General features: G+C 57.7%; 1 protein-coding gene across 3 annotated transcripts; it reads left to right on the top strand.

Moving 5' to 3' along the window:
* Positions 1-1,752: 1,752 nt before the first annotated feature.
* Positions 1,753-13,487, top strand: AARS2 (alanyl-tRNA synthetase 2, mitochondrial). Of its 3 annotated transcripts, XM_065912951.1 has the most exons (22): positions 1,753-1,989; positions 2,643-2,834; positions 3,355-3,500; positions 3,727-3,894; positions 4,664-4,808; positions 5,407-5,552; positions 5,756-5,864; positions 6,228-6,266; positions 6,368-6,479; positions 6,900-7,033; positions 7,425-7,569; positions 7,784-7,956; positions 8,335-8,448; positions 8,550-8,690; positions 9,388-9,525; positions 9,617-9,726; positions 9,878-9,986; positions 10,280-10,402; positions 10,622-10,732; positions 11,301-11,384; positions 11,497-11,607; positions 12,049-13,487. In XM_065912951.1, the coding sequence occupies exons 1-22, from the start codon at positions 1,753-1,755 to the stop codon at positions 12,211-12,213; spliced, it is 2,952 nt and encodes a 983-aa protein (XP_065769023.1). In that variant the 3' UTR covers positions 12,214-13,487. The 3 variants fall into 3 exon arrangements, with proteins under 3 accessions (XP_065769023.1, XP_065769024.1, XP_065769025.1); XM_065912952.1 differs by lacking the exon at positions 9,388-9,525; XM_065912953.1 differs by lacking the exon at positions 1,753-1,989 and having other exon boundaries at positions 2,703-2,820.

Here is a 13,487-nt window from a genome sequence, read left to right as displayed (position 1 = left end):
GGCTAACTCTCTTCAAAGTCCCTAAATAACATAACTCACAAAGAATGGAGGCCAGAAGAGCCCGCTGGTTAGCTGAAGCCTTAGAGATGATCACATTCATCTCAGTGCTGTCGAGGCTTTAATTGAGACAAATTCTCTTCTTGACCTGCTTAATTTCCCAAACCAAGAGCAGAGGGTATCAAGAGAAGCCCAGTGAAGACCCTCGCTCCACCTACAAGTGCCTGTGTTGGCCTCACGGTGGAAGTTGTTACCATGGAGAGAAAGACAGAAAGGGGGGTGGAAAAGTATCTCTCTTACCCTGAAGCAAAAATACACAAAAGCCTAGGGCATTGGGAGGCTGAGAGAAAGAGAAATCTCGGCAGCTATCAGCCAACAGCTTCATCCTGCCCTGACAACTCGGATTCCCTCTAATCCCCAGGCAAATTAAAAGACCAAATGTTATTACGCAATTAATAATGGAACAGCTGCTGCTTGGCTTCTGCATCTCCACTAAACTTCTGCTTCAATCCCTAAGAACAAAATGGCCATTTCCAATGCCAAGGGCAAAGGGAAATGAGAAGTTCACAGCACAGTGCCTGACACATACTATTTAGGTATCAATAAATATTTGTTAGGGCTTCCCTGGTGGTTCAGACTGTAAAGAATCTGCCTGCAATGCTGGAGACGCAGATTCGATCACTGGGTCAGGAATATCCCTTGGGGAAGGGAATGGCTACCCACTCTAGCATTCTTGCCTGAAGAATCCCATGGACAGAGGAGCCTGACAGGCTACAGTCCACGGGGTTGAAAAGACTTGGACATGAATGAGTGACTAACACTTTCGCTTTCACTTTCAAGTATCTGTTGAATGACTGTTGAGTGAATGTTGATATCACCTCCCTTAGCCATCTCTGCCTTCTTCCCTCAGCCTGGAAGTACACACAGGTAGACATCCGGGCTTCTCACGTGGCTCAGTGATAAAGAATCCACCTGCCAATGTAGGAGATGTAGGAGACGGGGCTTCAATCCCTGGGTCAGGAAGATCCCCTGGAGGAGGAAATGGCAGCCCACTCCAGTATTCTTGCCTGGAACATCCTGTGGACAGAGGAGGGTGGCCAGCTACAGTGCATGAGGTCACAAAAGAGTCAGATATGATCCAATGACTGAGCACGCACATACATGCACCACACAGAGTTGAATCCACACCTGTTCCCTGCAACTCCATTTGCAATCTTGCAAAATAAGAATTACTGATATATTGACAAAAAAAAATTAAAAAAAAAAGAATTACTGATATAATACAGATTTCTGGAGGGTAGGGACTGTTCAAAAATTTTTTTTTTTCCTTGGCTGCGGGGCATGGCAGATAGGAGCTCAGTTCTCTCACCAGGGATGGAACCCACGCCCCCTACATTGGAAGCACAGTCTTCACCACTGGACCACCAGCAAAGCCCCCGGAGGGTAGGGATTTTTGTCAGTTTCATTACTGATGTACCTTAAGCGCCTAAAAATGCCTGGCACACAACAGGCTCTCAATGAATACTTGTTGAATGCCGAATGAATTAAGGGCCTACTATGCGGCAGGCCGCTTGTGTTATTAATAGTTAGGCGGACTCCTGCAGGCGCCTTCTTGCCAATCACTTCTACCGGGAGCCAGAAGCGGTCTTGAGTCCTCCTGCCGCCAGGGGTCGTTGTAGGAAACGCCAGGCCTGCTCTCGTTACTTCTATCCCTGCGATACCCTTTGACCTCGTGAAGTATTGCCCCCAGTTAAGATGGCGGCGTCTGTGGCAGCCGCAGCTGCACGACTTCGGCGGGCCATTCGAAGGTCGCCCTCATGGCGGGGCCTTCGGGCGCTCTCATCGGAGGCCTCTCCAACCCAGGCCGCGGCCGTACGGGACGCCTTCCTGAGCTTCTTTCGGGACCGCCATGGCCACCGCTTGGTGCCCTCCGCCTCCGTGAGGCCCCGCGGCGACCCCAGTTTGCTTTTCGTCAATGCAGGCATGAACCAGGTAGGGGCTGAACCACGCAGGTCTGGGCGGAGTTTGCAATTTTTTTCCTTAGAGAAAGGCGTTGCGGGATTGGGCAAGAGACGCAAAGGGCGGAGCTCCTACCTTTCGGGGAAAGAGAGCTTGTGCGTAATTAGGCAAGGAGTTTGGGATGCAGATTAGCGCTTGGGGAGAACTCGATCGGGAAACTTCTGAGTTAAGGTTGAGTTTTAGTTCCAGGAATGGCGGGTGAAGGTTGACTTTTAGTTCCAGGAATGGCGGGTGTGGAGTCCCATGGGGCAGGCTGGTGGGGGAAGTCTGGCTTCATTTATTAGCTTTTTAAAATAAAGATATCATTCATTAAAATGTTGAGTACATGCTACTGTGCTAGCCTTTGTGCTCTAAGCTTTCGACCTTGAGCACCACTTAGCCTCTCTAGACTTGCCCTGTTTCTAGCCACCAACACATTCGTTCTCATTTTACTAGCAGTCTTTCATGATTTATTTGTATGCCCAGACACCACCAGAGATGGGTGCTCCCAAGTTGCCCCCGGGGCCAAGACTTCACTGTACTCTCAGGGGCCATGGGCAGCCCTCAATCTGAATCACAATCTCTATGCCCACTCCCTACATTTCCCTTCTATTAGGATATGCCTCTCCCCCTTCCTCTGTTTCCAGTTCAAGCCAATCTTCCTGGGCACTGTGGATCCACGAAGTGAGATGGCAGGCTTCCGACGGGTAGCCAACAGCCAGAAATGTGTGAGGGCTGGAGGACGCCACAGCGACCTGGAGGATGTGGGCCGAGACCTTTCCCATCATACCTTCTTTGAGATGCTCGGCAATTGGGCCTTTGGGGGTGAATATTTTAAGGCAAGTCCCCAGGAAGCCCTGGAGCTAGGAAAGGGTCAGTGGTCAGCCAAGAAAGGAGCCAAGGTTAATCCTGTCTCCACTGTTAGAGTCGGCTTAAGCAGGGCCTCATACCAGACAGAGAGGAAAAGTGCTCAATGGACACATATAACAGAAATATGTCTCGCTTCCCTGGTTGAGCTGTAAACTCCTTGAGGACCAGGACTATGCCTCCTGCCTAATGGCTGATCAATAGTTATTGTAAGTAAAATGCAAATGCAGGAGTTAAAAATCCTCTCAGGCTGAGGTGGGCAGGGGGGTTTATGGAGAAGGTGGAGCCTGAAAGAAAATGGGATTTAGAAGAGAGGACACTTTCTATGCAGGAAAATCTCAGAAGCAGAAAGAGTCATGGCTTGTTCTGGAAACCAGGTGGGCAGTGGAAATGGTCTTGTCTTAAGCCGAGGGTGGAACTCATGTGGCTTGATGGGCACTTCAGTGGGGCCTTCTCACCTGCCTTCCTCTCTGCACTGGGTTTCCACTACAGGAGGAAGCTTGCAGCATGGCCTGGGAGCTGCTGACTCAGGTCTATGGGATCCCTGAGGACCGGCTCTGGGTCTCCTACTTTGGTGGTGATCCCAAGGCTGGGCTGGGCCCAGACCTGGAGAGCAGGGACATCTGGCTCAACTTAGGGTGAGTCCACCCCCAACTTATGTCCCACTCCTGGAGCACAAGAAAACTGGAAAATAACCAGCATCGGACCTCAGAGTCTCAGCATATCCTGTGATACTGGAGGGTCAACCCTGTTCCTTGTCCTGCTGAGTTTAATGGAAGGACTCCCCTGGCAGATAGCAGGGGTGGGGTGGGGGTCCCCGACTTCTGCCTTTGTCTCCCACCATCCATCTGGTTTTCTTCTCAGGGTGCCTGCCAGCCGTGTGCTCTCCTTTGGGCCCGAGGAGAACTTCTGGGAGATGGGGGATACTGGGCCTTGTGGGCCCTGTACTGAGATACACTATGACCTGGCTAATGGGGCAGGGGCCCCCCAGCTGGTGGAGCTTTGGAATCTGGTCTTCATGCAGCATAACAGGTAATGGGTTGCTAGAGGAGGAGGGAAATCCCAGACGGAAAGTGAAAAAGTTGGCAGTCAGGAGACTTTGATCCAGTTGTTATGAAAACAAATACTTAAACAGCATTTACAATGTGCCAGGCATATTTCTGGGGGCTTTCCTGGTGGCTCAGATTGTAAAGAGTCTGCCTACAGTGCAGGAGCCCTGGGTTCATTCCCTGGGTCAGGAAGATCCCCTGGAGAAGGGAATGGCTACCCACTCCAGTATTCTTGCTTGAAGAATTCCATGGACAGAGGAGCCTGGCAAGCTACAGCCCATGGGGTGACAAAGAGTCAGACATGACTGAGCGACTAACACTTTCACTTTCAGGCATATTTCTAAACACTTTTCAGATAGTAACCGATTTAGTCCTTATCTTTGCCGGTGACATTGCAACTAGACACTGTGGGTCTTTGGACTTTGCTCTCTTATCATAAGATGGAGTTGAATTTGATAATCTCTTTTAAGATTTTCTACCAGCCTTGACATGCCTCTTTATAAAACAAAGAATTGTGTCCCAGAAAGTGGCGGTCTGGATCTAGGGGAGGGCCCAATCACCCTCTATGAGAAAGGAGAGGACCCAAGGCTATCATCATCCACTTTGGGGGAAGGGGGGGATGATACTGCCCGCTGGTTCCTCTTACTGTCGGCCCCCCAAATCCCCTCCTCCTCCCTTTATGCCACTTGAGCATCATACCTGCAATCCTATGGGGGCCTCACCTTGCACACCTTTCCCGTACACCTGGCCAGAGAGGCAGATGGAAGCCTGCAGCCCCTGCCCCAGCGGCATGTAGACACGGGAATGGGCCTGGAAAGGCTGGTAGCCGTGCTGCAAGGCAGGCGCTCCACCTACGACACCGATCTCTTTTCCCCGCTTCTCGACGCCATACACCAGGTAAGCCCACCTCTTCCCTTCCAGAAGCCACTCTGATCTGCAGCCCTTAAGGCTCACCACCACTGCTTTCTCCCTTTGTTGAGAACTCAAGAGTATTCCTGCCTGTGGGGACAGTGAGCAGCCAAGAATGTGAGGATGTCAGACGTGAGGCTCCAGTTCACGTTGACAACCTGATACTGCTCCTCACTCTTTCCTTAGTAGTTGCGGTGCACATAGTTAGTTGTGGCATGTGGGATCTTAGTTCCCCAGCCAGGGATCGAACCCAGGCCCCTGTATTGACCAGGGAAGTCCTTGATTGTCACTTTTAAAAGGCATTCCTGTTGCTGTGCGGAGGTTGCGCTGGAGGGAAACTGGAGTAGAAGCTGAGAAATTGGGATGCTGTTTCATAATTCAGAAAAGACAAGGTGTGGCTTAGGCTGGTAGCAGAGGAAGTGGAGAGAAGTAGATGGATTTAAAAGATCTCTGGAAGTAGATGCAAAAGCCCCTACTGATGGATTCGATGCAGAGAGCAGAGCCAAGTCAAGGCTGGCCCCCAGGTTCTTGACTTGACTAACGTGAGTGGCAGGGCCAGCAGCCGTGTCTCATCTCATGCTTCCAGGGTTGCGGGGCACCCCCTTACTCGGGCCGCGTTGGGGCAGCAGACGAGGGGCGCACAGACACAGCATACCGCGTGGTGGCTGATCACATCCGCACACTCAGTGTCTGCATCGCCGACGGCGTCTCCCCTGGGATGTCTGGCGCCCCGTGAGTCTGGAAGGGCTACAGTGAAGGGCAGGGGTTGCTGCGGGCTGCAGGGGAGAGGAGGGAGGGGGATGAAGAGGCGAGTGGGGTTGAGATGGCAGGCAGAGGAGGAAGGGGGCATACAGTCTGCGTCTTGCCCTCCCTTCTCCCCTCCCTGCTGACCCAGGGCTGCTGGGGGCTCGTATCTGGGCTCTGACCCCCTCTAGGCTGGTACTTCGTCGGATCCTCCGTCGAGCCGTGCGATTCTCTACTGAGGTGTTGCGGGCACCGCCTGGCTTCCTGGGCAGCCTGGTGCCTGCAGTGGTGGAGACGCTGGTAAGGGCAGAGCTTCGTCGCTTCCCTGGGCCTCCCAGGGGACTCAGAGAACCTGTCAGTGAACCCAAACAGTGACCCTGCCTGGGTTCCCCAGCCTGAGTGTCTAACCCAGAGTCTTCTCAGCGGGCTTACAGAAAGCAGGGAGCCTCCTTACCCAGGCTGCTGAGCCTTTGACCTCAGGACCCCCTTCTGCCTGTATCACCCCCTCCCCTCCCTAAAGAAGCCGATTCCCCATTTGGACCCTCCCCCATCCATCAGCCTCTCTGAGCCCCCAAGGCAGCTGTCCCCAGGGAGGGCCAGGGTGGAGGGGCAGAGTGGGCTGGTTGCCTCTGACACCACCTCGGGCCTCTGCACTGTCCCCAGGGAGATGCTTACCCAGAACTGCGGAGGAGCTCAGCCCAGGTACTGGACTCGAGTGGGCGAGGAAGGGGCTGATGAGAGCGGTGGGGAGAGGCTCTCCCTCTCAGGAGGCCCAGCTCCAGCCCTGCCCTGCCCCTGTTCAGATAGCCAGCCTGGTGTCAGAGGATGAGGCGGCCTTCCTGGCCTCGCTGCAGCGTGGTCGGCGGGTCATCGAGCGGACCCTGAAGCGCCTGGGGCCTTCTGATGTATTCCCAGGTGAGCAGGATGCCTGCCCACGGTGTGAGGGTCCCACTTAGGTGAGCCTAGCCCAGGCCTCACATCTCCACCCCGACATCTCTCTCCACCTACTCTCTCCACCACCGCCCGGCTTCTCCTCTCTTCCCCACTGCCCAGCTGGCCCCGCCCCTGGTCGCTGCTTTCCAAGGCTGGCTGCAGGCCGAGAATGAACTTTCCTCCTCTGAAGTGATACTTGCCAAGGGAGGACCCTGGGCTGCCCCCAGCTCCTGCTTTGCAGCCTGAAGGTGACCCTCCCCTGGGGCCTGCCCAGTTTAGGGAGATGGCCCTTGTGCTTGGCGTCCAGTGGCTTCTGTGGTCAGATAAGCCTTCTCCCGACTCCCTCCACACTGCCCTCCCTCCCTCAATAGCCCTGACGCCCCTCATCTTCCTCCCTCAAAGCCGAAGTGGCCTGGTCCTTGTCCCTGTCTGGGAACCTGGGGCTCCCCCTGGACCTGGTGGAGCTGATGCTGGAGGAGAAGGGGGTGCCGCTGGACACTGCTGGGCTGGAGCGGCTGGCCCAGGAGGAGGCCCAGGTACCAGCCGGGCAGCCCCAACAGTTCTGTTGGGTCACAGCCCCTCCCTCAGTCCTGGGATCCTGTGGGAAGAGGGAAACGGTAGGCTGAGGTAGGGGCTGTCCGCTCGCTCAGGCACACCCCCGCAGCCCGCGGAGGAAGGCCAGCGCAGTGGGCCACACGGAGGAGCAGAAGGGGAGAGGCCAGCACGTGTCCTCAGAGGGGCCATCGGGGGCCGCAGTGGGTCCTGGTCCTGAGACCCCTGCACGAGGGGAGGTTGACCAGCCAGCCCAGGGCCTCCAGCAGCCAGCCCAGCCCGAGGGCTTATCCCAGAGGGGGTGCAGGGTGCACAAGCTGTGTGGCGGAGCCGGGTCTCCACGCACCCCCTCGTGCACACACGCCTGTCCCACAGCACCGGGCACTGCAGGCCGAGCAGGTTCAGGAGCAGGGACTGCGGCTTGACGTCCACGCCCTGGGGGAGCTGCAGCACCGCGGGGTGCCCCCCACCGATGACAGCCCAAAGTACAGCTACTCCCTGCGACCGGGCGGCGGTTACGGTGAGAGGCTGGGCTGAGGCGGGTGGCCCCGGGCTTGCCTGACCGCGATTGGGAGGACAGAGATCAGCCACCAGGCCTGTGCCTTCCCCGGGGGAGCCGCCAGGGGTCGCTGTGGGTCCCGGCTGGAAGTGCCCCCGCCCCTGCCGATTGGCTTCAAGGGAGGTGCAGGCCCAGTCCCCCGCCTGGCGCTGATAGGCGGTCTCGGCCCTGGCAGAGTTCAGCGCCTGTGAGGCCCAGGTGCTCCAGCTGTATACAGAGGATGGGACAGCTGTGGCCTCCGTGGGGGACGGCCAGCGCTGCGGCCTCCTCTTGGACAAAACCAACTTCTACGCTGAACAGGGAGGCCAGGCTTCCGACCGAGGCTACCTGGTGCTGATGGGCCAGCAGGTGAGCCCCCCAGTACCACCATCACCCCCAGCGCGCGCGCGCACACACACACATACGCACACACACAGCAGGTGAACCCCCCACTATCACCATCACCCCCAGTGCCCACCACACACACACACACACAGCAGGTGAGCCCCCCACTACCACCATCACCCCCAGCACCCACCACACACACACACACACACACACACACACACACAGCAGGTGAGCCCCCCACTACCACCATCACCCCCAGCGCGCGTGCACACACACACACACCACACACACACACACACACACACACACACACACGTTCCCCACTTCTCCTGAGCTGGAAGGAGCCAAGGGGAGGGAGAGGCGGCAGGCAGTCAGTGCCTCGGTCCTGCCCTTCCCCAGGACGTGCTCTTCCCAGTGGCCCGGGCCCAGGTCTGCGGAGGCTACATCCTGCATGAGGTGGCGGCCCCTGAGTGCCTCAAGGTGGGGGACCAGGTGCAGCTGCACGTGGATGAGGTGAGGACCCCACCCCTGCTGTTTGTTCTCCATGTCCTGCAGCCCCATCTCCCTCCCTATCCCACCCACACCCAGGGCCCTGGGTGACAGAAGTGTTTCAGGCCTGGCGTCTGAGCTGCATGGAGAAGCACACGGCCATCCACCTGCTCAACTGGGCACTGCGGCAGGCCCTGGGCCCCGGCACAGAGCAGCGAGGCTCCCATCTCAATCCCGAGCGGCTGCGCTTCGACGTGGCCACGCAGGTGAGCCGGGCATGGAGAGGCAGCCTTCACACGAGGCTCCGGGCTTAGAGTCTGGTGGTGTGGGAGTCTGACCAGTAAGAGGGCTGGACTCCCCTCGTTCAGTCACTGGGGGACCTTGGGTGGGGGGCTTCCCATCAGGCCCCTCCTTTGCCAGCGAGGGTCAGGCGAGCCGGTGTCTGGGGTCCTCTCTTGGCCTTCAGCCGCCCGGCTTCCTTGTCCCTGCTGTCACCCAGGCTGATCTTGCTCAAGCCTAGCTGCCCTCTTCCTTATCTGTCATCCTTTTTTCATGTCCATCTGGCTCAAATCCTGCAGGAAGTGCTCACTGACTGAATCCCATTCCACCTGATGACTCCTTCCTTGCTCCTGCGTCTCCCCCATCCTGTATTTCTCTTCCACTGGCTGCCCGTTGTTGTAAGCTCCTGAAGTACAGAGTAGCTGTCTTCTGTTTCTTGGTCAATTTTCAGTGCCTAGCGAAAGAAAGGTCTGCTGCTTTCAATAGGCCCAGTTCCCAGGTCGTTTTCTAAGGAAAAGAATTGTCTGCTCCGCAAACGTATTGAGTACGTGTTATATACTAGGCACTGTTCACTGTTGTGTACTAGCATGGGGCTAGTTCAGTGAACATCGAGTGCTTCATCCGTGCATCACTCCCAGGCACGGGCTGACTGCCTGTCGGTCTATTTCCCCCACAATCCCACAGGCCCCTTTGACCCCAGAGCAGCTCCGGACAGTGGAGGGTGCTGTGCAGAAGGCCGTGGGGCGGGATGAGGCCGTGTACATGGAGGAGGTGGCTCTGGCACGCACTGCCCACGTCCCTGGCCTGCGCTCCCTGGATGAGGCGAGTTGGGAGAGCCCCATTGGTGGAGATCGTGTGAGTGACCACCCCCCACTCACAGGCCTGTTCACAGACCTGCGCCTCTCACCGCCAGGTGTACCCAGACCCTGTGCGGGTGGTATCCGTGGGGGTGCCCGTGGCCCATGCGCTGGACCCAGCCTCCCAGGCCGCGCTGCAGACCTCCGTGGAGCTGTGCTGTGGGACGTGAGTCTCTCCTCTCTGCCACTTTGGCCTGGGGCCCTGGACCTCCTCCCTTCCCTTGTCCCTGGAGCCACCAACCGCTGGCTTGGAGCTCCAGCTGCTCTTCTCTCTCCTGTCATCCCCCAGACTTCCTCCTCCCTCCCTCTGCCCACAGGCACCTGCTTCGCACGGGGGCCATAGGAGACCTGGTCATCGTCGGGGAGCGCCAGCTCGTCAAGGGCATCACCCGCCTGCTGGCCGTCACTGGGGAGCAGGCCCAGCAGGTAGGCACACCAGCGGGGCCTGGGAGGCTTCTCTGGGTGTGGATGGGGCAGAGAGCTCACAGCTGATGTGGTCGGGCCGGGGAATGCCCAGCAGCAGAACCAGGATTCAGACCTGTGCACTGAGCCACACCAGCTGCTGGCAGCTGGCATCTGTTGTCGTCATTTGATGCCTTGATGAGTCCTGATTGTTAAATGTTTCTAACTTGTCCCCGACCAGCAATAGGTCAAGAACCCCTGTCATGGGGAGGGCAGGTAAGCCACGCTGCCCTGACCGTCCTGTGCCCTCCCTACAGGCCCGGGAGGTGGGGCAGAGCTTGGCCCAGGAGGTGGAAGCAGCCGCAGCTCGGCTGAGTCAGGGCAGCCGGGATGTGGCGGAGGCGCATCGGCTGTCCAAGGACATCGGGCGACTCACCGATGTGAGGGCCACCCCCACCGTGGAGCTGCCCCCTCCGCCTGGCCCTGTTCCCCTCCCCAACCCTGCCCGTCTCCCCCCAGCATCCCCAGCCCAGATGTTTGTTGTTTGTCTGCAGGGGGGCATGCGGGGGTGTGTGGCCCCTTCCCTAGCCCTGCTGGTCCCTGCCTCAGGGACCGTGACTCAGTGGGGCCAGGGGGTGATCTGCCGCTTCTGACCACAGGCCGTGGACACCGCCACGATGCCCCAGTGGCAACGGCGGGAGCTTCAGGCCACACTGAAGGCGCTGCAGCGGCGTGCCAACACCGCCATCCGGAAGCTGGAAATGGGGCAGGTGAGAGGGGGCCTGGCCGCACCCCCCGGGGCAGAGAGCAGGCACACCTGGCGCGCATCAGAGATGCTCTAGCACGCACGCTGAGACACCTCCAGGCCCGGTGGGGAGCGAGGGTGCGTGGCAGTTGCTGCCTCTCCTGCCATCTGGGTGCCATCATCAGGTCATTCCCCCACTTCCTCTGCCAAGCTGGGTCTCTCCCCCAGCTCCCAAGCCTGGCTCAGAGTCTCCCTCCAAGAAGCTGACTTGATTACACCATTCAGCCCTAATTGCTCCTTAAGTGCGGCTCCTCCTCCCTCCACCCCCCTTCGCCCATCTGCGCTCCAGTCCTAGTCCCTTCACCTTCAGCGGCCCCTGTGTAGGAGCTTGGAGCTATAAGGAAAGGAAGGAGTGAGGAGGACAAGAAGGACATAGAAGGGACCCAAAACAAGGTGGCCATTCTCTGCAGAACCCCTGGCATCTTTGCTGGGGGACGGAGGGCATGGGAGGATTTCTGGGCTGGGGCTCAGGTCAGAAGTGGGGGCTGATTGCTTCCCAGCCCGACCTCTGCACTATTCTTCCTGCTTCCTAGGCTGCACAGAAAACCCAGGAGCTGCTCCAGCGGCACAGGGAGGGGCCCCTGATTGTGGACACAGTTTCTGCAGAGTCCCTCTCAGTAAGCGTTGGGTGTGGGGTGGGCCCAGGGTGTGGGGAGGGGAAAGTGCTGGCAGGGAGGAAGCTGGGAGTCTGGGGAGCTGCGAGGTCGCCATCTGCCCTCCCCCGTGCAGGTGCTGGTGAAGGTGGTCCGGCAGCTGTGTAAGCAGGCGCCCAGCACATCCGTGCTGCTCCTCAGCCCCCAGCCTCTGGGACAGGTGCTGTGTGCCTGTCAGGTGGCCCAGGTGAGGGGGGGAGGGCAGCCCCACCCCACCCCACTCATCTCCTAGTCCAGCTTGCTCATCCCTTGTCTTTTATTCCTCCCACACAAGAGAGCCACTGCTGGGTAGAGGTGATCTCTGAGGATACCGCAGGATGGGGACAGGGCCACCTCCTTGTCCCTAACCCACCGCGTCCCCCCCCCACCCTCAGAGGATTCCCTCAGTTCCCACCACCCCACCCTCCAGGCTGCATATTTCTTGCGGATAGGTAGCAGCCATTCATCAACCTCTATGGATGCATTCCCAGCCCATCCCTCTCCTGTCTCCTCACCCAGTTACCCACGCCCACCATGTGCCCAGCTCAGGAGAGGGCCCTGCTCACTGACTCCACTCTCCAGGGAACACTGAGAGGTCGGGGCAGGGAGGGCTGCTCTGCATCACTGCCCCTTCTGTTTCTGTCCCCAGAGTGCCACGCCGGCCTTCACGGCAGAGGCCTGGGCGCTGGCCGTGTGCAGCCACATGAGGGGCAAAGCCTGGGGTTCTCGGGTGGTGGCCCAGGGCACTGGAAGCACTGCTGACCTGGAAGCTGCCCTCAGCACAGCCCGAGCCTATGCCCTCAGCCAGCTCTGACCAGGCTCACGCAGGGACTCACACTGAAGAGACTGCGGCCAGGGCGGTGCCCAGAGCCCTGCAGGAGCCAGCAGATCCTCCCCGGAGGCTCGGCAGAGGACTCACGTCTGGAGGCCAAGCAGCTGCGCCAAGAGGGTGCCCTGGGCTGGGACTCGCACAGACACAAGAAGATGGGGGCTGGGGAAGACAGAAGTGAGCCTGAACATAGACCCCGCGAGGTGGAGGTGGAGACGCACACGGCTGTTCTGGCTGTGATTGTTCATTAAAATGTATTTCACAGGATGGGAAGCTCCAGAGGGCTTCCCAGGTAGCGCTAATCATAAAGAACTCACCTGCCAATGCAAGAGACGTAAGAGACCAGGATTTGATCCCTGGGTCAGGAAGATCCTCTGGAGAAGGGAATGGCTACCCACTCCAGTATTCTTGCCTGGAGAATCACGTGGACAGAGGAGCCTGGCGGGCTATGGTCTACAGGGTTGCAAAGAGCCAGACACGACTGAAGCAACTCGGTACACACACATAGAGGAAGCGCCAGGACATTCTTTCACCTAAAAAAAGGCAGCCTTTCCCCTCTCAGCAACCTGGAATGGGTGCCCCATCCCCAGTTTGACCCCTCACACTGGACTGAAAGGCCACCTGGCATCCAGATCTGAACTCCCCTCATCACCACCACAAGCGCTTGGCCAAGCCCACTGTGCCAGCCTGTTTTGAGCGCCCTCAAAGGCCTCCCTAGCCAAGATTGAAAACTGCCATGTGAAAGTCATCAGAGCTGGGCAGATCCTTTCTGCTGTCACTTATTTCATTAACAACTTCTCATTTTAATGAAGGCTCTTATGATTTGTTGATAAAATGAGCCAAGAGGGACTTCCCTGGTGTTCAGTGGCTGAGACTCCAAGCTCCCAGTGCAGAAAGCTTGGGTTTGATCTCTGGTCGGGGAACTACTAAGACCCAGCAGAGCCAAACAAATAAGCCAGCAGGTACTGGTCAGATGCTGAGACTATGGCAAGAAACAAGTAGAACTTCCTGCCCTTGTGGAGCTTTCTTCCCATGGGGAAACAGCAATGACGAGAAAGAAGAAGGTATCAGATGGGGGTGAGATCTATGGAGAGAGCAGACGGGTTGGGAGGGTGTGAGCCCCGTGGACATCTGAGAGCAGAGTCTGTGCAGAGGCCTGAGGGGCAGGTGCAGGTCTTGGGGTCAAAAGGGAGCAGAGCCAAAGCAAGCCTACTCTTTTTTTTTTTTTTAAACAACTTAAAAAAATTTTTTTTATTTAT

The sequence above is a fragment of the Muntiacus reevesi genome, chromosome 20, assembly GCF_963930625.1.
Source record: "Muntiacus reevesi chromosome 20, mMunRee1.1, whole genome shotgun sequence".
Taxonomy (NCBI): Eukaryota; Metazoa; Chordata; class Mammalia; order Artiodactyla; family Cervidae; genus Muntiacus; species Muntiacus reevesi.
This window is presented reverse-complemented; position numbering and strand designations above follow the sequence as displayed.